This window comes from Lontra canadensis, unplaced genomic scaffold (assembly GCF_010015895.1).
Source record: "Lontra canadensis isolate GAN:19392208 unplaced genomic scaffold, GSC_riverotter_1.0 scaffold117, whole genome shotgun sequence".
In the NCBI taxonomy this organism is placed as follows: Eukaryota; Metazoa; Chordata; class Mammalia; order Carnivora; family Mustelidae; genus Lontra; species Lontra canadensis.
This window is the reverse complement of record NW_022631111.1, coordinates 3,777,456-3,800,171: the sequence shown is the minus strand read 5'-3', so window position 1 is coordinate 3,800,171 and position 22,716 is coordinate 3,777,456. Positions and strand designations below refer to the sequence as shown.

General features: G+C 42.4%; 1 protein-coding gene across 13 annotated transcripts in view; it reads left to right on the top strand.

Annotated features, from left to right (window-relative positions):
• The window catches only part of CLASP1 (cytoplasmic linker associated protein 1), a 268,754-nt gene that overhangs the window by 158,611 nt on the left and 87,427 nt on the right, over nt 1–22,716 (top strand). For 5 of the 13 annotated variants that reach the window (XM_032840929.1, XM_032840926.1, XM_032840928.1 and 2 more), the window contains exons 15-21: nt 3,243–3,302; nt 10,606–10,683; nt 12,212–12,379; nt 13,004–13,053; nt 13,906–14,076; nt 15,884–15,931; nt 16,413–16,436. In XM_032840929.1, the coding sequence (XP_032696820.1) occupies nt 3,243–3,302; nt 10,606–10,683; nt 12,212–12,379; nt 13,004–13,053; nt 13,906–14,076; nt 15,884–15,931; nt 16,413–16,436 (599 nt within the window). The remainder of the gene's footprint in view (nt 1–3,242; nt 3,303–10,605; nt 10,684–12,211; nt 12,380–13,003; nt 13,054–13,905; nt 14,077–15,883; nt 15,932–16,412; nt 16,437–22,716) is intronic. The other 8 variants (XM_032840927.1, XM_032840936.1, XM_032840935.1 and 5 more) reach the window with 3 other exon arrangements.

Sequence of the window (22,716 nt, the reverse complement as noted above, 5' to 3'; positions counted from 1 at the left end):
AGCCCTAGATCACAGGCGAGGAATAAGATCTCTGCTCACTGGAATCTGTAGGTCTTGAGAGTCTAATATAAAGTCTGTGCCCCCTCTTTCTAAGAAAATGTAAATATGCAGAATAGTTTAGTGTAGATTTTAAGGGGATTGGTGAACACTGTTGAAGCTGCTCAGTGGACCATATCAGGTAATATAGGGTAAGTTAACGGCTGGCTTGGACAGCAGCCTCCTGCTCATATTCCTGGAGTTTGTTGTGAAAGAGCCCTTCACTCTAAGCTTGGAGCACAGCGTACAGTCGCTGCCCACCGTTGCCCTCCTTTCCTGGCATGTCACCTAGGTCCCACCATGTTTCCACAGGTAGGGATGCCTGTTACTCCTGAGGTGGCCTCCATCCATCTTACAGCTCTGTGGAAGTCACGAAGGAAGAAAGGGGAATCTCCACCTTTATAAAGCTAGGAAGGAAGGAATTGGCACCTTCCACTGGAAAAAAAAAGCTTAATCTCTAACGGCTTGCTTGTATGTTGCTGAGGAATGCGGTCTCCCTTTACCTCCAGTTTCGCGGCTGCTTCCTGAGATGAGTGTGTGAGCTCAGCAGGGGAGAGGGACGGTAGTGAACTTCAGAACCTGGCAGACTGCAGCCGAAGCATTACCTTTTCCCGCTGGCTAATCTGACCTGCTTGGAACAAGAGTACTTCCACAAAGGCAGAGGGCCCAGTCATTGGGTAGCGGGGTTTGACACTTCGTGCGACCTTAATAAGTGACACTCATTATTAGATTTTGCTGCTGCTGCTGCGGCTATTGTCACTATCGTTTTAGGTTTTCCAAGAGAAATTCAGAGTGTATTAGGCCGAGTTCCTCTGTTCTACATCCTGTAGAATGTTACAGGATGTTTAGTGTATTAGTCAGCTCTGGCCACCATAACAAAATACCACACACTGGGTGGCTTAAACAACAGAAATGGATTTTCTCACAGCTCTGGGGCTGGAAGTCTGAGATGAGGGTACCAGCATGGTTGAGTTCAGCATGGTTGAATTCTAATGAGGGTCATCTGCAGGTGGCTGCCTTCTCACTGTGTCTTCACAGGGCAGAGATGGAAATACACAGAGCATGCTCGCAGGGGTTTCTTCTCAGAGGGGCACCAGCCCCATCATTAGAGCCCCATTTTCATGATCTCATGTGAATCTAATTACCTACTGAAGGCCCCATCTCCAAATACCCTCCTGTTGAGCAGTTGGGCTTCAACATACAAATTTTGGGGCAACACCATTCAGTCCCCAGAATTTAACAGTTCTGGCTTCTGGTGCTAAATGACTGGTAACTTGCATTTACTGTGGCAAGAGAAACGTCACCCCTTTCACCCCTTTCTGAGTCCCTTTCAGATTGCTCTTCTTACATTAGTCAGGGTCTGCATTGGTCAGACCCATGCATCTTGATGCTGGAAGAAGTACCTTCAGAGAGGTAAAGAGAACCAAAGAGGGCAGTGGGACCCAGGCAGTGCTCTGGCTCTGATGTACTCAGCCAGTACCTACCTCTGCTTTGTAGAATTTGTAAGAACTGGACTGCATAGTCTCTCTGCCTTTGAGAAGTTGATCGTTTAGATGGGGAGATTAAAAAACAATCATGCAAAGCAACGTAAGAGTGAATTATAACACCTGTATTGGGAATTTAGAGATTCAGAGAGCAGTGATTAAAACCAGCTAATATATTCCTATGATGCTTCATAGACAAGTTGAAAACTGAGTTGCGTTTTGAATGATGAGTAGGAGTAGGTAAAGAGACAAGTTCTAACCTGATGTGTTTAAATATTGATGTGTTAAACAATGCCAGTATTGATACTGCTTCTTTGTATGTTCGTCTAAAAAGTGGAAAATAAAACCTAACTTACAGGGCATATTTTTGAACAAGCTAACACACATTTAAGACCAGAATTAGCACCAAAGATGGCTTTATTCACTAAGAGATAGATAAAAATAAACAAATGCACACATATTTTTTAAAAAAAGAAAAAGAGACAAAAATCAGCCCAGGAAATGACATGAGGAAGCAGGTAGAATAAACATGGCCTCGGTTGAGGCTGGGTGGGGAGAATGGCAGAGGAGACCGTGTGGGTGTGGGTCAGTGTCTCTCCTTGGAGAAAGTCTGTTTCACAACCAACACTCAATGCACGGGCACACATGCACACTGTTGCCAGCCCTAGGACTGGGTTGGATAGCTCTCCTGTGTGTTTCTAAGAAGAGCCCCCTTGTATTTCTGGCACATGGGAACTGTTCATTGTGTGTCTTCCTTGATGGTGTATGTCTTGGTTCCCATTGTTATCCGTACCATCTAGGATAGGGTTAGGGTTTATTAAAGATTTATTGAGTAATTAATTATATGGATTATGAGGTTTTGAATTGGGAGGACCATGGGAATGCAAGTCTGGTCATTAGAGAAAAATTACCCTCTGGTTTGTTTCCTTGAGTAAGTTTCTAAGACTATGAAGATTTACTGCCACGAGGATAAACAGCCTGGACTTCTGGAAAGTTATAAAGAGGTAGAACCTGAAGTGGTGATGTAATCCAAAGGAGATGAGACCAGAATTGTTTCGCTGCACAAATCAGGCCAAGAAAGATTACAAAAGTGAAACGGCTTGACAAGAAAGGAGGTTGAAAGATTGAAGAGGGAATTAGAGGAGTAGTTAGAGAAAAATCTATTTTAAACACTACCTAGGATCTTCTTGGGAAAATTTGGAAAGGACTTTGTTTTTTAGGACTTTTTTTCCCCCCCTTTTTTGCACAAGGCATTCTGTGAAATTAGTGCAAAGACCAATTCCCTGATTCTGTAATAATGTACGCTGATCTTTTTTGCTCACGTATGTCCTATTTTAACATATTATTTGAGGTAGTATAAAAAACAAAGGACAGCAATAGGCCCTTTCAGTAATGTTGCCATGAAGCTCCAGTTTCTGATTTGAGGGGAGCTTTTATATCCTCTTATATCTATATAATTATATATATAATACATGTAAAATTACATATATATAAAATAATCTATATAATTTTTCTTTTCTGATCACCATAGATGCTTACTTACTTTTACTTGCTTGGGTTTTTAGTCAATGCTGATTCCAACTTTATATTCCATTTTTTGAATCCTAATAATTAGAAGAAATTTACCAGTTCTAAAAAGTAGTGTGGGAATAGAAAAAAAAGCTTTTATTTTCACTAACATAAAAATGACTGAGTTACTTATGTTTCCTTTACACTTTTTAGGCGCTGTTTTGAATTTTTAGATTTACTTTTACAAGAGTGGCAGACACATTCACTGGAACGGTAAGCATTTGATTTGCAGGTTTTTTTTCCTCTCTGAAATGAACCTTGAGATTTAATGCCTCGACAAGTGGCCCAACCTGCTTTTTATAAGAATGGAAGGAGTCTGTCAAGCATTTGTTTGCACGACTACATCTGTTATTTCGTGAGGCTCATAATATCGGCAGAAACTTTTAGTGAATTTCATTGATTGTAGTTGTAGTGTGCCTAGAGATGTGGACAGATGTACACCATGTCAGCTAAAAGCCACGATTAACCTTTTCTTTAAATTAGTTTTTAACTCCAGTATAAGATAACCTACCATGTTATTTTAGGTGTAAAGTATAGTGATTTAGTAATTCTGTACATTAGTCAGTGCTCATCTGACTAATTCACTCAGTAAGTGAATTTTTAATCCCTTTCACCTGTTTTACCCATCCCCTGCCCCCACACCCCTTCCCTTTAGTTCTCTGTAGTTAAGAGTCTGTTTTTCAGTTGGCCTTTTTCTTTGTTTCTTAAAGTCCACGTATGAGTGAAATCATATGGTATTTATCTTTCTCTGACATTTCACTTAGCATAATACTCTCTAGCTCCTCCTTGTTGTTGCAAATGGCAAGATTTCATTTGTTTTCATGGCTGAGTAATACTCCATTGTGTATCTATTCAACATCTTTATCCATTCATCGCTTCCATAATTTGGCTATTCTAAATAATGCAGCAATAAATATAGGGGTATATATATCTATTTGAATTAGTGTTTTTATAGCTTTTGGGTAAATATCCAGCAGTGGAATTATTAGATTGTATGGTATTTCTGTTTTTAATGTTTTGAGGAACCTTCATATTGTTTTCCACAGTGGTGCACAAGTTTCCATTCCCACCAACGGTGCATGAGCGTTCCTATTTCTCCACATCCTTGCTAATACTTGTTGTTTCTTGTGTTTTTGATTTTAGCCATTCTGACAGGTGTAAAGTGATATCTCATTGTGGTTTTGATTTTCATTTCCTTGTTGATGAGTGATGTTGAGCTTCTTTTTATGTGTCTGTTGGCCATCTAGATGTCTGTGTTGGAGAAATGTCTGTTCACATCTTCTCTCCATTTTTTAATTGGATTATTTTTTTGGGGAGGGTGTTGAGCTGTAGCAGTTCTTTATATATTTTGAATACTAAACTTTTACTGAATATGTCGCTTGTAAATATCATCTCCCATTTGGTAGATTGTCTTTCGATTTTGTAGACAGTTTCCTTTGTGTGCAGAAGCTTTTTATTTTGATATTACCCAGTAGGTGATTTTTGCTTTTGTTTACCTTGCTTCAAGAGACATCTAGAAATATGTTGTTAATAGCCAATGCCAACAATTATTGCCTGTGTTGTCTTCTACAAGTTTTATGGTTCCAGGTCTCCTATTTAGGTCCTCAGTCCATTTTTTTGGTGTTTTTCTTTTTTTCAAGAGGGAGAGAGAGAGACACACACACACACACACACAGGGGAGAGGGGGAGGTGGCGAGGAATAGGGAGAGAGAGAATGAGAATGAAAATCTTAAGCAGGCTCCATGCTCTGTGTGAAGTCTGACATGGGGCTCTGTCTCACAACCCTGAGATCATGACCTGAGCTTAACTGACTAAGTCACCCAGGTTCCCTAGTCCTTAATCCGTTTTGGGTTTATTTGTGTGTATGCTGTGAGGAATTGGTCCAGTTTCATTCTTTTGCAGGTAGCTGACCAGTGTTCCCAGCACCATTTGTTGAAGAGACTGTCTCTTACTGTTGCGTATTCTTGCCTCCTTTGTCGAAGATTAATTGACCACATGATCATGGAATTATTTCTGGGCTCCTATTGTGCATTGATCTATGTGATAATTTTTGTGCCAGTACCACACTGTTTTGAGTATTATAGCTTTATGTAGTATATCTCGAAATCTGGAATTGTGATACCTCTAGTTTTGTTGTTCTTTTTCAAGATTACTCTGTTTATTCAGGGATTTTGCAGTTCCATACAAATTTTAAGATTATTTGTTCTAGTTCTGTGTAAAATGCTGTGTTGATATTTTGATAGGGATTGCATTAGACCTGGAGATTGCTTTGGGTAGTGTGGACATTTTAACAGTATTTGTTCTTGGGGTGCCTGGGTGGCTCAATCAGTTAAGCATCTGCCTTTGGCTCAGGTTGTGATCTCAGGGTCCTGGGTCCTGCTTCAGTGGGGAGTCTCTTTCTCCCTCTGCCTCTTTTTTCTTGCTTCTTATGGTAGACCTATATTCTAAAAACTTCTCTCCTAGACCAGCTTTTACTGCAGCCCAAAGATTCTGGACTATTGTATTTTCATTTTCATTTGTCTCCATGTATTTTTTTTTTTATTTCCTCTTTGATTTTGTGTTTGACCCACTCATTGTTTAGGAGCACGTTATATAACTTCCATTTATTTGCAGTCTTTCCCAGTTTTTCTTGTGGTTGATTTCTGGTTTCATAATGTTATGGTTGGAAAAGATGCATAGTCGTAGTAGGAGTTCGATCTTTTTCAATTCATTGAGACTTGTTTTGTGGCCTAATATGTAGTATATTCTGGAGAATGTTGTGTATGCACTTGAAAAAAAATGTGTATTTTGTTATTTTAGAATGGAATGTTCTGACTATATCTGTTAGAGCCTTCTGGTTCAATATGATATTAAAAGTCACTGTTTCCTTGTTGGTTTTCTCTTTGGATGATCTATCCATTGATGTAAATGGGTTGTTAAAGTCCCTTATTATTATATTACTATTGATTACTTGTCTTTGTTTCTTATTAGCTGTTTTATATATTGGGATGCTCCCATTTTGGGTCCATAAACATTTACAGTTGTTACATCTTCTTGTTGGATTAGTCCCTTTATGATTGTATACTGCCTTTTGTTTTGTTTTGAAAGATTATTTATTTAGAAAGAGAGTGCAGGTAGGGGGAGTACAGGGAGAGAGGGAGAGAGAATCGCAAGCAGGCTTCATGCTCAGCACAGTGTCTGATGTGAGGCTCAATCCCACAACCCTGAGATCATGACCGGAGCCAAAACCCAAGAGTCAGATGCTTAACTGACTGAGCCACCCAGGTGCCCCAGATTGTATACTGTTTTAAAGTCTATTTTGTCTGTTATAAGTGTTGCTGTTCTGACTTTCTTTTCACTTCCATTTGCATGGTAGATACTCTTCTGACCCTTCACTGTCAGTATGTAAGTTGTGTCTTTAGCTCTGAATCTCCTGTAGGCAGCATATAAATGGGTCTTGGTTTTTATTCATTCTGTTACCCTGTGTCTTTGGATTGGAGGGCTCAGTCCATTTACATTCAGAGTAGTTACTGATAGGTAGGTACTTAGTGCCATCTTGTTACTTGTTTTACAGTTGTTTATGTGGTTCTTCTCTGTTCCTTTCCATTCCAGCTCTCCTCTCTCATGGTTTGCTGACTTTCTTTAGTGGTATACTTGGTTTTCTTTCTCTCTCTCTCTTTTTTTATATGTATTACTGGTTTTTAATTTACATATGCCATTTTATGCATATGGCATCTAAAGTTGATGGTTGCTTAAGTTTGAACCCATTATTTATTCATCTCTTTCCACATTTTAGGTATATGGTGTCATACTTTATATCCTTTTAATTTGTGAATCCCTTGACTGATTTTTATAGCTTATACTTAATTTTACTGCTTTTATGCTTCCTCCTTTTCTTACTCCTGCTTATGGCCTTTCCTTTCCACTTAGGGAGCCCACTTTAACATTTCTTATAGGGCTGGTTTTGGGGTTATGAATTTCTTTAACTTTCATTTGTCTGGAAAACTCTATCCAGCAAGGCTATCTTTCAGAAGAGGAGAGAGAATATTCTTGGCTAAAGGGTTTCCTCCCACGCCCAGCACTTTGAATACATCATGCTACTCCCTTCTGGCCATAAAGTTTCTTCTGAAAAATCAGCTGATAGCCTTAAGGAGTTTCCCTTCTGTGTAACTATTTTCTTTTTATTCTCTATCACTATGTTTTGCTATTTTAATTACTGTGTCTTGGTGTGGACCTCCTTGTGTTATTTTTGTTGGGAGCTCTCAGTGTCTCCTGCATCTGGATTTCTGTTTTCTTCCCCAGATTTGGGAAGTTTTCAGCTATTCTTCAAGTAAGTTTTCTGCCCCCCCTTTTTCTCCCTTCTCCCCTGGGATTCCGTATAACGCAGGTGTTACTATGCTTGATGGTGTTGCTGAGTTCCCTAAGTCTGTTTTCATTTTTTGTTTTTTTTTTTCTTTCTCCTCTTCAGTTTGATTGCTTCCCATTATTCTGTCCTCCAGTTGCTGATCCATTCTTCTACTTCTCTAGTCTATTGTTTATTCCATCTATGGTATTTTTAATTTAGTTACGGAGTTCTTCATCTCTGATTGGCTTTTTAAAATGGTTTCTGTCTCTTTATTAAGGTTCTTACTGGGTCCTCCACTCTTTTTTTAAAGTCCAGTGAGTATCTTTATGATCATTTCTTCAAATTCTCTATCAAGCATATTACTTACTCCATTTTGCTTAGGTCTCTTGCTCTGATATTTTCCTTTTCTTACACTGGGGAAATATTCCTCTTTCATCTCACTTTGTCTAACTCTGTGTCTGTTTCTGTGTGTTAGGAAAGTTAGCTCTGCCTCCTGCCTTATGAAGAAGACGTCCTGTAGTGCCCTGCAAGGCAGTGTCCCCTGTTCACCCAAACTGGCACTGCAGGGGGATCTCCATGTGAGTTGCATGTGCCCTGCTGTTGTGGCTGAGCCGCTTTTTCGTTCAGTCCAGTCATCCGCAGTGGCTCTGCCTATTGTGGGCAGCATTGGGTACCCATGTTGTTGGGGCCCAGTCTGGGCCGGTCTGGGCTTGAGTCACATTCACATCAGGCATTTGCCAGAGATGCAGTAGCACCAGACTGCTGGGACTTTCCTTCTGCTATGCCCTGAGAAGCTTTTGTTGGTAGGTGGTGCCTACAATTAGAGCTGCTGTCTGACTCCAGTCCGCTGCTGGGGCCACAGTCCGGCTGGGGTGGGTGGTTATCTTCCCCCTCCCCCTCAAGTCGGGGGTCACTTTGCGTAGGGGCCAGTCCATCCCTGCCAGGGCTGCTCGTACCTTGCCAAGCCTGTGGCACTGGTTTGGATGTGCTCCGGCCAAGGATCTGTTAGAGGGGAGAGGGACCCACAGTGCAGGCAGTGTTAGCAAGTTTTGCATGGGTCTGCTCTGGGGGAAACCTGGATCCAAGGCCTGGCCGGAGGGGTTATGTCCGCAGGAGAAGGCAGGCATACTGTTACCAAGCTAGGCGGAAAGTGTTGGCATGGAGCTCGTTCCTATAGGTGTTCATGTGTCTGGGCAGAGGGTGGGGCAGGGAAATGGTGTCCACCAGCTCCTTTGTCCCTGGTGAAGTTTCCTCAGAATCCCCACCCCTCTGGCTCATGCTCTGATGTGAGTAAAGAAAGCTCCCTTGTGTATACCCCAGGTGTTTTTCCAAGTGCTGCTTCTATTGCAGTATCTCCAAGGGGTTGTCATGTTCTTTAAGCATGGGGACTCAGTTTCCTATTTCCCTCCTACAGATTTTAAAGTTCCAGGTGTTAAGCCCTGCTGATTGTAAGACCTCACAAAATTATGCCCCTCTGGTATTCATGTGGGTTCCCCATGCCTGGGGTGCTTGGTGTGAGGGTTTGATCCTCTCCCCTCTGTGTGTCCCCAGTGTCTCTCCCTCTTATAGAAAGTTTGTGGGCTTATTTAGCTCCCGACCCCATCTGTGTGCTCCCTGCCTTCTTCAGTGTGGTCTTTTCTACATTTAGCTGTGCAGAGTCTGGTCTGCTAATCTTCAGATGTTTCTGGGTCATTTACACTGATACAGGTGATACCTAGTTGTATCTGTGGGAGGAGGTGAGTTTAGGGGCCTCCTACTCTGCCATCTTCCCCCGAAGTCATCCACGATAAATTCTTGACTCTCATCCTGGTGCCCGACATTCTGTCCATTCCAACCAGGAAGATGTTCCAAGCTGCTCTTGGCAGGCCAGGTATAACTCTTAGATCCTTAAAGGAGTTTCACTCATCTCACAGTTCTTTTTGATCTCCCTGTGTCAGAAAGTCAGCAGTTTTCTCTTTATTTGGGTTGGTGTTGGTACGTTTCACATCATCATGATAAAAGGTAGGATTATGGCAGAATTCTTGAAGAAGGATGTCTCTTAATTTCAAGATACATTCTTTGCCGTTTTTAGTTCTCTTGAATTAGAGGTGCCTGTTACTCCCGGTGAGTTAAAGTCGGAGAGCTAGATGATGATGTTGTGCCACCCAGTTGTGAACGTTACATTTTCTGAGAAACTGTACAGCATATAATCATTTTATTAGTGGCATTTTAACGAAGTACTTTTGGGAGTCCCGTTCCATACTGCAGGGGGCAGAGAGTACACAAAGCCATTCCTCCTAGAGGTAAAATTTTCATCTGCAAATGCCTCGAATCTACAAGATAGTCATGTATTCTTTTATCTCTTGGTTATTGTATCCTCTTTATTTGGTGATAGTTTTGGAATTTAGGGGTGGAAAATGGAAGGGGGGTTTAATGTGAGGACACATGAGTAGAACAGTCATGTGTGAAGAACTCACACATAGCCTTGTGTATTTATCCATTCCCCTCCTCGCTCAACATCTGCCTCTTAGCGGGTACGCGCTAAACCGTTACTGAATGAAGGAATGAGGCAAAGCCTGAGCAGGCCGTAATATGGTAACTTACTCTTTGTTCTGTGAGACTAACTCATTGCAGCCTTCTCTCTTTTCTTAAAAATCTGTTAAACATTCAAAGAGACACTTTAATAACTTCCTCTCAGCCAGGGCAGAACATAAACTAAAGAGAACAGCTATTTATAAAATTGTGACATGATTTTATAAATTTTTTCATGTTGCATAGCAGAACTTGAAAAAAACATTGTGTTTAATTACAGAAATGTGATGCAGGTAGCCTCTACAGTGTTCTGATGATTATTACCTCATAATTTCCGTAGAAACTACTCCCCGCCATGGAAAGGTAGAGCCTTGTAGCCTTGTTCCTTGGGTTGCTAAAAGGTTGAGCTAAATAAGTATGAAGTAAGAAGACTCAGCCATTATTTTAAAAACTTAGGGTACTTAGGTGGGGGCAGCTGGTGGAGGGCAGGGGGACCCTGGGACAGAGGTAGAAGTTAGAGTGGCGGGGAAGGGAGCTCAGATTTCTCAGCTGCGTGTTGGTTGACTCACTGGGCACAAGAGCTCTAGGTTCCATATGCCAGTCTGAAATTCTCACACTTGTTTCCATCCGCATAAGACTACATATTCATGATTCTTACTGCTTTCTCTTCTGAATGTCTAGACATATATCAGTATTAGCCGAAACAATAAAGAAGGGAATACATGATGCGGATTCTGAAGCAAGGATAGAAGCCAGAAAGTAAGTGTTAACCGTACACCACTTGTTTTTAAATTCACTCTTTTTAAGTTTCAGGTGTTGTTTAGATTGTGTTATTAAAAACTCATTAAATTACATGAATATGTTTCATTGATGGTGACTTTCAAATATGACCTCAAAAGACCATGTCGCACTATTTCTCTGCATTTTTGTTTAGAAGGTTCAGGTGCCCAGGCTTGAAAGACTGACTGATAGTATCTGAATATAAACAAGACTGAGGGATGCAACAGCATGCTCGTTTTTAAATTTATGACAAATGATTATGTGAATCAGAAAAGCATTTGTGTGCACACTCAGCATATTTTCTTCCTCATGAGGCTCTGTTAGGAGCCAGGTCATAATCCAAAGGGACCTTTGGCTTTCCTAGGAAAAATCACGGTCCCAGAGATCTTCCCCTGTGACGGTCTCTTTGCAGGCTTCAGGTCGCTGCTGGGGAAGGTGTGCAGGCGGTGAGGGGCAGGCGGGTTGAGGAGATGCTGGGGATTCCTGCAGCGCATTCCTGCAGTGCTGACTTGCAGTTGCCAGGCCACTTGCGAAGCACTTTTGCCATCAGGCGGGTCGGGCTCCGGTCACAAGGCAGTGACCATGCATTCCGTGCCTCCCGGGAATAATTTTGTCACTGTGACTGTAAACGCCAGGAGTCAGATGCTGAGACTTAGGCCGTCTTGGGCCGTGTGTAGAGGAGTGCTGTGAGTGATCTGTGCTTTCATAACGACCGGCTCTCGTACCAGACACAGGTAGCCTCTTTTCTCACTCACCTGGAATATTAACATCTCACTTAATGGCAGCGGTACCTCCTGACCAGGTCCCTGTGGCTCTTGGACTGCTCTCTCCATTAAATTCTATTCCCCTGATTTCTGAGGCTTTCGGAGGACCTCACCGGAACACTCAAGAGCTTACCACAGTCTCAGCTCAGCTAGTTCCTACCAAAACGAGTGACGTAGTTAGTTGCTCACAACTCTTAGGAATGGAGTTGGCAGTGACATACATAGGGTGTTTTTATCCTCTTATGCATTCTTCCCCTTCCCAGTTTTTTCTAGTTCTCTCGTCATGCCTGCAATACAAATTTCAAGTAGCTCAGAACATCTTTGTGCCTCTCTCGTGCATGTTGTCTGAGGCGACTGTAAATACTTCTGATTGATGAGTGTCAAATCACTTTTATAAAAGCTGCCACGGATGAGCCCCATCCGTATTGTGAACCTAGTTCTGGACATTTTAGCTCCACTGTCCCGAAGGCTCCCCAGTCTTGCAAGTTAGGCCCTTTAGTTTCCATTTTATAGGGGAGAATGAGATGTAGAGAAGCCCAGGAAGTTGCCCCGTGTCAGAAGAGCCAGTACAGTGTGGTCAGGGTCCATCCCAGGCCGCCTTTGTCCACCCTCCCTCACCTGGTGCTGCTCCTTGGGGCACTGACCTGCAGAGCGCAGTCCTCGACCACGTTGCGTGGGGGGCCATGGAGTTCGATGGGAGCCCTGTGCGATCCTGACTGCGGCACACTGCGTGTCTCCCCTAGGTGCTACTGGGGTTTTCACAGTCACTTCAGCAGAGAAGCAGAGCACCTGTACCACACCCTCGAGTCCTCCTACCAGAAAGCCCTGCAGTCCCACCTGAAGAACTCCGACAGCATCGTGTCTCTGCCGCAGTCCGACCGCTCATCCTCCAGCTCTCAGGAGAGTCTGAAGTAAGCACTTTACCCATCCTTTCATGCGTGGGAGAGTTTATGTGGAAAGATTTGCTACATGACACCAATTCCAGCTGTGTTGTTGGTTGTTTTTTTTTTTTAAATGTGTACGTGCCTGTTCTAGTCCCCCCTTTGTTCAGATGGGCTCTGCTCCTAGGTAAGATGCTGTGGAGAATGGTAGGGAAAAGGCGGCCTCGGTCTCTGCAGTAAGTAGTGTTGAGCTAAATTTATAAGGCAGCTCTAGAAGACAGGCTTGGAGTGAAATAAGTGAATTATTCACAGGGTCTTCTAGGAGAATATGAGTGTTCACTTGGAGACGAGTCTGGAAAGAGGGAGGGTGTTGGAAATCTGGGAGTAAATGTATTGCCGTCCTCATTCTGGATTTCTAACTTCTGGCTCGAGTTAGGACTTCTCTCTAGATGTTTGGAAGATAGTCTGAAATAGAATGCTACAGCTTCGTCTGACGTCAGGGATTTATAAGATTGTGGTCCCAGTTACCCTAGAAATGCGGAAGACTCTGAAATTCCTTCGTTACCGTAGTTTCCTGCTGTCGACTGTACTTGTGTGAACACGGCGGAAGCGCATATTTGATAATAATGAACATGCGTGTACGTTTATTTTCAGCCGACCGCTCTCTGCCAAAAGAAGTCCTACTGGAAGCACCACCTCTAGAGGTAAGACTGAGCGCCATGGTGATGGCAGTCTTGGGGCCGCCTCTGTTTCTGTGCAGCGGAGGCTGCTCTGCCACTGGCAGCCAGTCCCCTGCTTTCAGGGGCCCTTCAGGTTTGCAGGGCCTTCTGCTGTCAGTGCTCTGGCTGTGCCCAGCCCAGCTCCCCTGCCCTAGTGGCCTAGAGCGGTGAGGAATGTGTAGAAATGCGGCCCTGCGACCTTTCCACTTGTTCCGGTCACTAGACAGGAGAGTGAGGACAGCTGGTGACGCCTCGAGCAGCAGCAGCAGCAGCAGTGTAGTGGCTGTTAGAGGTGGGAGAGTAGAACGTTCCCCGAGAGCAGGAGGGTAATCGGAGTCAGGGTGCCTGCTTAGGCCACAGGGTGAGAGACTGGCCAGATGTGCATGCTTTTTCATTACCTCACTCCTCACATGAACCAAAAAGAGGGGCCGTTGCTTTGGGGTTTATAGTCTTTGGTTACAAGAAAACAAATGGAATGGGTATGTTGGTTGTAGTCACTTAATTTCCTTCAGCACTGGCTGAACGGTCTTCAGTGACCAGGAGAAACAGCGTGTCATTACCTATGCACCCCAGCCTTTGTTAAAACTAGCTAAAGAATTTTAACTTCTTTACTCTGTCTGAGTCAGTTAAGTGTCCCAGCTCTTGATTTCAACTCAGGTCTTGATCTTAGGGATGTGAATTCAAGCCCCACATTGGGCTCCATGCTGGGCACGGAGCTTACTTTAAAAAAAAAAACAGAGAAAAGAAAAAACTTAAGAAGAGCAAAACAAATTTTAACAGTGCATGTTTACAATTCTAGTGTAGTCCCTACTGATGTTTCCTTCCTTACCTCTCAAGCTTCTACAGTTAGTACCAAATCCGTGTCAACGACTGGGTCCCTCCAGCGGTCTCGAAGCGATATTGATGTGAACGCAGCAGCCAGTGCCAAGTCCAAGGTGTCCTCGGCCTCGGGCGCTACGCCTTTCAGCTCTGCAGCGGCCTTGCCTCCCGGGTCATACGCATCCTTAGGTAACCAGACTCCCACCTCCTTCCCCCTGCAGCTCTGCTGTTAGAGATTACAGTTAGCCCTGCTCAGATTTATTTAACAAATTATAAAACACAATCACTGAGGAGATTCTCACTGTTCCAGGGCTGATATTTAAGTATAAGTAGCTCTGTGTGTTTACTGCTGATTCCCAGCCACCCTTTGTTGAGTGTTCCCTTTCTCTGGAGCATCGTCCCTTTTAGTGACGAGTAAGTACCTGTGTGCTCACACAGTGTGTCACATCCTTCAGCTTCACTTCCCCCTTCATGGCAGCCCAGCCAGCACCTGCGCCACCTCCCATTTTGCCAAGCTGGCTTTTACCCCCTCGTGCCATTGGTGGGGCAGAGTCAGAGGGTTTAGTGAGGGAGTCACCAAAGACCGTCATAGTTAGGTGTATCCCAATTTGAGAATATGAATGGGTGGCACAGGTGTGGGGCGCAGGGACCACAGCAGGGGGCACCTCTAGAGAAATGTGGTGGATTCCATAGAACAGGGTTGGTCTTCCATGTGTCACCTTGGGAGGACAGTGTACTTTAACAATGGCTAAAGGATTTTTAAAAAATTATTTTTAAAACAATTCATATCTGACAGAATGGAATGTCAGCTTTTCCGCAGACAACTGAACACCCATATGTAAGGTTGATCACTGGTTATATTTTATTTTTGTTAGAGCAAAATAATTCAAGCCAAAATCTTGGGACTTCGCTGAATGGGTTTTATTTTGCATTTTATGGAAATTGAATACATACAGTTTAAGCTTCATGGAACACTGAGACTGAATCACTTATGTGGTTTACAAACCAGTTCCGAAGTCATTTCTGAAACTAATGTTCTGAGCATGGAAGCCGAGTGAGAGAGCACCGAGAGATGATTACGGGCCTGCCACTGATTAGCTTGGTGGCCTTGAATGGGCCGTGCAGTCTCTGAAGCTGGTTCCTCCACCTAATTAGTTGTGGTAATAGTCACCCAGCTCAGACACACGCAAGGGATCGATGAATGGATATAAAAGTCCTTTGTAAACTATTATCCTGTAAGGTGAAAGAAAACCAGATTGTGCTAGGACCATTACAGTGAGAGAGGCCTGTGTTCTGGAACGTCAAGTCAGTTAAGTCAGTCTTGTTTTCTCTAGGGAGATACCTCAGATACAGGTACCTTTTGATTGAAAAGAAACCCACTGAGTGTTCTCCCTTTCTAGCATTTTAGTACTGTGGCATCACCTCGGAGTGTTAGGACGTTAGATTGGTAGGTAGTCATGGAGTAAGGGGGAAGTCAGAATGACTCTCTCCCGGGTGGAGTAGCTCTGTTTGCTTTCGGTCAGCTTTGAGTATGTACCCCGTGTTTCAATACATGTGATCCGCCTTGAGTGTTTGTCAACAGTATTTGTTTCATCGCTTGAAAATTCAAGTAAAACCCATCTTTTAGAGTACTCGGTAGTCTTTGTTTCTCTGTGTGTATTTGGGATATTTTAATAGGGACCATGTAGACTTCCCCCGGTACTCGTAACAGCACTCAGGTCTTTTGGCCTGATGATACAGAATTGACCTCTTAAAACCCTGAGGATAAATTTTCAGCCCCGCATTAGCTCTTCAGATAACAAGACTGGAATAGTCCATTCTCCCCAAGAGAGTGTCTCCCCCTGCTTGCCTCATGTTTTGAACCACAAAACAACAAAACCCCTGGAAATTTAACATAATCTTACTGAGGAATTGTTACGATTACTACTTGGGGTGGCACATTACATCTGTACAGAAGTGTAGCATCAAAGCTGACAATCCTTTTCCGAACTTCTAGAGTCCAGACACGTGAGGGAAGATACGGAGTCCATAGGCCTTGACGCAGGTACCCCGCTGTACAGCTTCTGCTGCTCACTGTGTAGTTGGGATAGGCGTCATTGCTAGAGCCAGCTTCTGTCAGCTTCCTACTCTCCTCTATTCTTTGGGTGACTCTTCAGTACTTTAGTGTTTGGTTTCTCCCCCTTACACTGCTGGTACTTGGTTCTACAAGAAAGAAACTCTGAAGAGGATGAGGGTTGGCTAAAACAGAAAATCAACACCTTACCAATCAAGGAGCTACCCTGGGTTGCCATGTTTCATTTTGTTTTCCAAAAACCAAAAGCCACATTATACTAAAGCCGATTTTAATACAAGGCACACTTATTCGCTTCAGAATCTGCTTTGCTGTTGAACTTGTTTCTTTTTTAGTTTTATTTTAAATTGTACTTTTGCTTTTTTAGTAGCTAATAACATTCTGCTTTTTAATTTTTTTACTGTTACTAACTGTTCCCTGTTATCCCTTCCCTTGTTTTTTAATTTGCTTAAAGATGGTACTTCCACTAAAGCGGAGGGTAAGCGGTTTGTTTCTGTGATTGAGGTGTGTCTCGCCTTCACCCGTCCTCTGTGCTCACTGAGTTTTGCCTGGTGCCCACTCGTCCTCACCGAGGTCCCTGCATGACATGTTGCACGTTCCCCCCACTCTTCTTCATTCTGTTTCCCCGGCTCTTTGCCTTCCCTCGACCTGAGTTCTCCTCCCTTGTTCTGTCGTGGTTCTGGTGATTTTTGTTACTCAACGTGTGCTGTATGTGGTTTCCGGCGCCCAGCCCACCCCGGCCAGGAGCATCGCCAAGACTTTCTGTGCTGCCGTCCTGTGGGCTGCTCGTCTCAGATTTTGTTACTCCCCAAGCACTCCCTTTGTAGCTCTTTTTCTTTCTCTTTACTTTTGTACTTCTGTGGGCCTCTCAGGATTTGCCTTTCCTGTTTTGAAAATAAATTCAGTGTCATTTATTTAGGTGAAAGGCTGCTAATGGTTTTCTACCAGGTAATTTATAGAAATTTTAAACAATGCTTTTCTCTTCCCTAAAGATGCTACTGAATTATACGATGTCGTTTTTATTTGTGTCCCTGACACGTACCCCATTCATCCATCGACCCTTGTTCTTCTGCTCACCAGCTGTGTATTAAATGCATTTTATGTGCTGTGTTCGGCCCTACACACAGGATCTAGCATGGAGAAAGAAAAACACGCCTCCAGATCCACTGTGGTTTCTTTTTATGCCATTCTCCAGAAATTCTTTCTGATTTTACATTCTCTTTTGACTTTCAGACCTAACCATATCAGTTTGTACAGGTCTTTCATTAGCGCATGCTAGACGAGACGAGACCATCCCTTTGCACAGCTGGCTGGAAAGCAGGATAATGCCTCAAATAACTGAAATTTAGAGGAACCTCATCTGCTTCAGTGGCTTAGACCCACAAACCCTCACCCTAATGATTTAACAATTAGGAGCTGCTTGTTTATTTGCATACATTATTTAGCTATTCTAAAAGGGTAGCCTGCACAAGGGACTGGTGCTATCTTTATACGTGCAGTTCACGGTACTTTTAATCGATATACTACTTCCTCAGGGACTCCTCAAGGAAAAGTTAGGCATGGAGTTTTTTTAAAGGATGAGCATAACCCCAAGGTCCATGTTCTTCGAACTGAACCTCATCTTAAGAATTACTTGCAGCTTGCTAAAGGAACAGAGTCCTGGGTCCTTCCTCCTGAACTCCTGATTAAGTTTGGAAGGAACAATAGAATCTGAATTTTCAGTAAGCCCCGTAGGGTGATTCTTCAGGGTGGACAGGTGTGAGAAGTGAAAAGTTCCCCAAATGAAAAATGGACAAGAAGCCTGTGTCACGATGAGGACCTCCTTCATGAGAGTAGCAGACTCTTGGGGCTGGGTGTGACTTCCTGCATTTTTTAACCCATAACGAGTAATTGTACATTTCTCCTTCCCAAAGAAATGATCCTACGTTATTTCTTCAACCTAGATGAAAGAGGAGTGGAGCGTGGAATTCTGGAATGTAGATGGAATGGGAGGACGGTCCGAGGGAGATTGTATTTTTTTTCCAGATGCTTGTATTTCATACGCTTGTGTGACAGAGTTGAAATCAGCCTGCTGTTTTCCCCAGCACTGGGAATTTTTCACCTTTCTTTCTTTTTATCAGTTCTTTTCTTACCAGTGCAGAGCAAGGTCAGAAGATTGCCTACTCAATTACTGTGCCAGAGACCAAGGACGAGGCATCTCTTTCTGGTTTTTGCCATAGGGAAGGTGGGAGAATGAGATGGGGCCCCTTTGTTGTATCGGGTTCAGAATCCCATGGATGACAGGAAGACAACCTTAGTGACGGGAGCCGGTGAGCCTTGTTCCCTGTGTCCAGGGGCACGCAGGCTGTCAGGGGCAAGACATCAGGCCTTCTTCGGCCCTCGGCGCCCACGAGAGGGAAGGGACAGAGTGCAGGGGACTGCTGGCTCCAGCATACCTAGCACACTCTGACTCTGAGGCGGTGAAACCTAGCCGTGCTTAGAAAAGCCACACACGGTTCTTAGAAAAAGGCATGAAACATCATGACTCTCAGGAAAGCATAAATACCATGTGGTCCCGAGTTTCCTGTCTGAAGTTTTGGAATCCTTACGGGCCTTTTTAAAATTTGTTAATAGTAATAAGCCTGGGAAGCATTTTCCTGTCTAGTTCCTGAGACCAGAAGAGACAGGTGCTTTCATCAGTAGGAGACGGAGAAATGACTGGGAATCAATTGTTGGACGCTCTAAATTCAAAATTCACATTTGAATTCTGGCCACTTCATTAGTGGAGGAATGGAGCAAATACATCTCCTATGAGAGTTTCTTTACCATACCCAACAAAAGCCTTGTTTACATTTACAGCTAGTCAGAAAATACTTTTTTGTGAAGAGCCCATAGAAACTCATCTTGTGGACAAAAGTTTATTTCCAGGTTATCTTTGTGTAATTTGGGGGGATTTAGAAGGATGCATTTATGTCGTTGGTTCTGCCACTCGTGGAGTCTGTGATGGGATGCTTCGGCTTTGAGTCCCATCTAATACTTGGGATTTTTAGTTACTATGGTTTAGGAAATATGCCCTATTCATATTTTTTCCTGGAACACGTAATTTTAAATGAAGGGTTATTGGGCTTGAGTGACCCATGGGAGCTGACGAACTACTGATCACATCAGAGAATAGATGATCATATGTTATTAAGTCAAAGATGGTTTTGAGATTACAAAATCAAGATAACCATATAGCCTTGTCTGCTCTTCAGGGAGAGGAACTTAGATTTTAGTTCACATTTACTGGTACATAAAACATTTGGTATTGCTACATATTTATCCAAGAGCTCTGAATTTTAAATGACTGACTTTTTTACACAGTGAAAAAAAATAGGTGTCTGTCGAGTAAAAGAGTACTAAGGTTCTTTTAGTTTTATCTTTAAAAAACATGAGGAAAATTTCCTTTGGGGGAATGATACTTGTAGGTAACAGAATTTATAAGGGTTCAACTGCTCAGATTTTGGTTTTATCAGAATTGCCACCTGTGAGTAGAGGTTGGTTTATTTGTGCCCGGAAGCCATGAATTTGTAAAGCAGATACGCATGTCAAAAGGCTCCAGTATGATGAATGGAGATTTACATACAAGACCATTTAATCTTTATAACCTCTAAATTGAGAATTGCCTGAATTTCCGAAACACAAGGGGACAGAAACCCTAGTGACGACGTGAGGCTGTCTGATAAGTGATTTTTTTTTTTAATTGCCTTAGATTGAATGTAGGAAAACCAGACCTACAAGTTAAACTGGGTGCACAGGTTTCATTTCCTATTTTGAGGGCTCTTCTAGAAGAATGGTGGTGTGGTTGAGAGAAATTCTTCAGTAGCTCTTTTAAAAAGCTACTCAATATGGATGTTCTGTCTTCATTCCGTGAAAGTCAAAGGCTGTTCTCTTTCAGCTCTTTGTTTTCTTCTGGGTCTGCTTTTCTTTGGATGTGTGTGTTTGTTGCTTTTCCATCTCCAGAATTTTTTTTTTCCTGTTGGTTAGTTCTTTAATACCTCGTATTTCTATTTCTCTTATATATACCTTTTTTTCTTTCATGTCTACTTTCTATCTCTGTCATAACACAGTATGAGTGAATATGAATGTTAGTAACAGGTCATAATACAGAACTGAAGTATATTTTTACTCTGTTGCATTTGTTGAGTAGATTTTGTTTTTCTTAAAGACCATGGAGTATTTTATATCATTTCTTTAAAACATATAATGGCACTTACAGTAGTTCACCAAATTAATAAACCCTCTCCTTACAAAAGTAAGCTATATCTGACTACAACACAACAGAGGCCCTTTTAACTCCCCAAAATTGATTTTAAGGGTGCCCTGAGGTCTTAGTGACTCATGTGAGTCCCGGTGGCAGAGAAGAAAGAAGCCGTTGTGTTCCCCCCAGGTCAGAGGTAAGGTTGGCATTGAGCTGACATTATCTAGGTGCTATAGATCCATGAAAGGGTGGACTAGGAACAAAAGCTCTTTATCTTCAGGTAGACATGGTATCTCTTGACTTTGTCCTAGCCAGAGGGAAAAAACCAATCTCGCCTCATTTGTAACTGAGCTCTCTTCTCACTGAACTGTGGTTTCAGTTCTCCTTATCTGTGGCGTCTGGGAAACCCCAGCCTGGTGAATTAAAGTGGTCTGGGCTTATAGCCCCCAAGCATGCTGGACAGGAGCAGCGAACTTCTGTAGAGGAAGGCACTCAAATCTGGTTCCTCAGGATTCCCACAGATTAAAAGATGTCAAATGTGAGCTCATAATTGGTGATTACATCTATAATGAGTGAGAACAGCAGAGGAAAAGAATACAAACGCATTTAATCCTTCAAGACTTCAGGGTCTTTTATGTAATATGAAATTATTACAGTTAAATGCTTAAAAGAAATAAGCTTGCATTTTTTAGCAATATGTAGAATTCATTAGTCTGAATGACCCTCCTCATTGAGAACACATCACTGATCTGGGATAAAAGCTACGAACCACACATCTCCAGACCTAAGCAGAAGCAGGAACCCTCCTAGCAAGAGAGGGGAAATCTGGTTTGCAGCCTGAGATTTTTGGCTGAATGTCTGAGATGATGTTGGGCATTTCCTTTGATGGGTATGCAGGTTATGAAGGACAAGAGGTAAAGTGGAGCCTACCCAAGACCCGATCATGACTGAGGAACTGAAAGTTAAGTCCACTAAACTAGGAGGGGATTTTTGCCCATTTCTCAACCTTGATACTGGGTAGAGGGGGGCAATAATCTTCCCTGAGAATTTGCAACCGAAAATTGCACTTTTATGTAGTTTTTGGATCAGAATTTACACTTTGTGGTCTGAAAACCCAAATAGATAAATCATATTAAAGTGGCTATGGATTGCTTATGTCCACAAGACACTAGCAGAAGCCAAAATAAATCCTCGTTGGAAGAATACAACTTCAGTTTGGATCTTAAAGAATATCTGTAAAGTTCCAAGAAAAGGAATCATTTCATTGTCCTAATATTTAAAGAAATAAAAAGAAATTTTGGGAAGACCAGCAAAGGAATAAGAGACTATAAAGAATGACCAGGTAGGTTTTGAAGAATAGATGGATCTTCTAGAAATGAAAATACAGCAAACTATTAAAATTAACTCAGTGGGTAAATTGAGCAGCAGTATCATTGTAGCATAAGAGAGAATTCATGAATTCAAGACAGGAAAGTACTGTCCAGAGTATAGTGCGAAGGGTAGAGTTGAAATATGACAGATATAAAGTTATATGGAAGGTGGTGCAAACATTTAGCAAAGAGAGAATGGGGCAGACAGTATTTGAAGAGGCGATGGCTGGGAATTCTCCAGAATCAAAGACTCGAACCCACAAACTCCAATAACCCAGCAAATCCCAAGCAAGACAGACAAATGGTGAAATGGCAGAACACCACAGACTGAAAAAGAACGTATTAAAGTAGCCAGAGACAAAGCGACTACCCACAAAGGAAAGCCGGAGTTTACGTACAAATAAAACTGGGGAAATCTGGGTAAGATAGATGGAGCACATCACCATCCATGTCCTGCTCCTGATTTCGCACTGCAGTTTTTAAAGATGCTATCATACAGGGAATCTGGGTAAAGAGTGCACAGGCTCCCTCTTACAGATGTTCCATCTTACAGATGCATCAGAATCTACAGTTATCTCAAAATGAAAAGTTTATTTTAAAAAGAGAGGGGTGTTAAAGAGGGCACATGGGAATGAGTGCTGAATGTTATATGCAAATAATAAATTGGAACACTACATCAAAAACTAATGAAGTACTGTATGGTGACTAACATAACATAATAAAAAAAATAAAGTTTAAACACATTAAAAAAAAAGGGGTTTTCAAACTCCTGTCTCTCCAAAAGTATGATTTCATTGAAGCTGTGTTTTTAATAATGTTATTTTAATCTATGAGACCTTAAAATATAGTAAAGCATAACCTTAAAAAACTAAGACAAAAGAAGGAAACAAAAGAGGCTAAAAGGAAAATGAAGACAAGTATGATATAAGATGGTAAAAATAAGCTCACATGAGCTAAACTCTGCAGTTAAAATAGAAAGATTGTTAGACTTGATTGTTTTAAAGATCCAGCTATGTGAAATTTAAAGGGACAAGCCTTTTAAAAGATAAGGCTGCAGATAGAATAAAAGACAAAGGATAAGAGCTGCAAAGTAAAAGGAAGCTGTTGAAAATCTGTTAATGGGGCTCCTGGGTGGCTCAGTTGGTTAGGTGACTGTCTTTGGCTCAGGT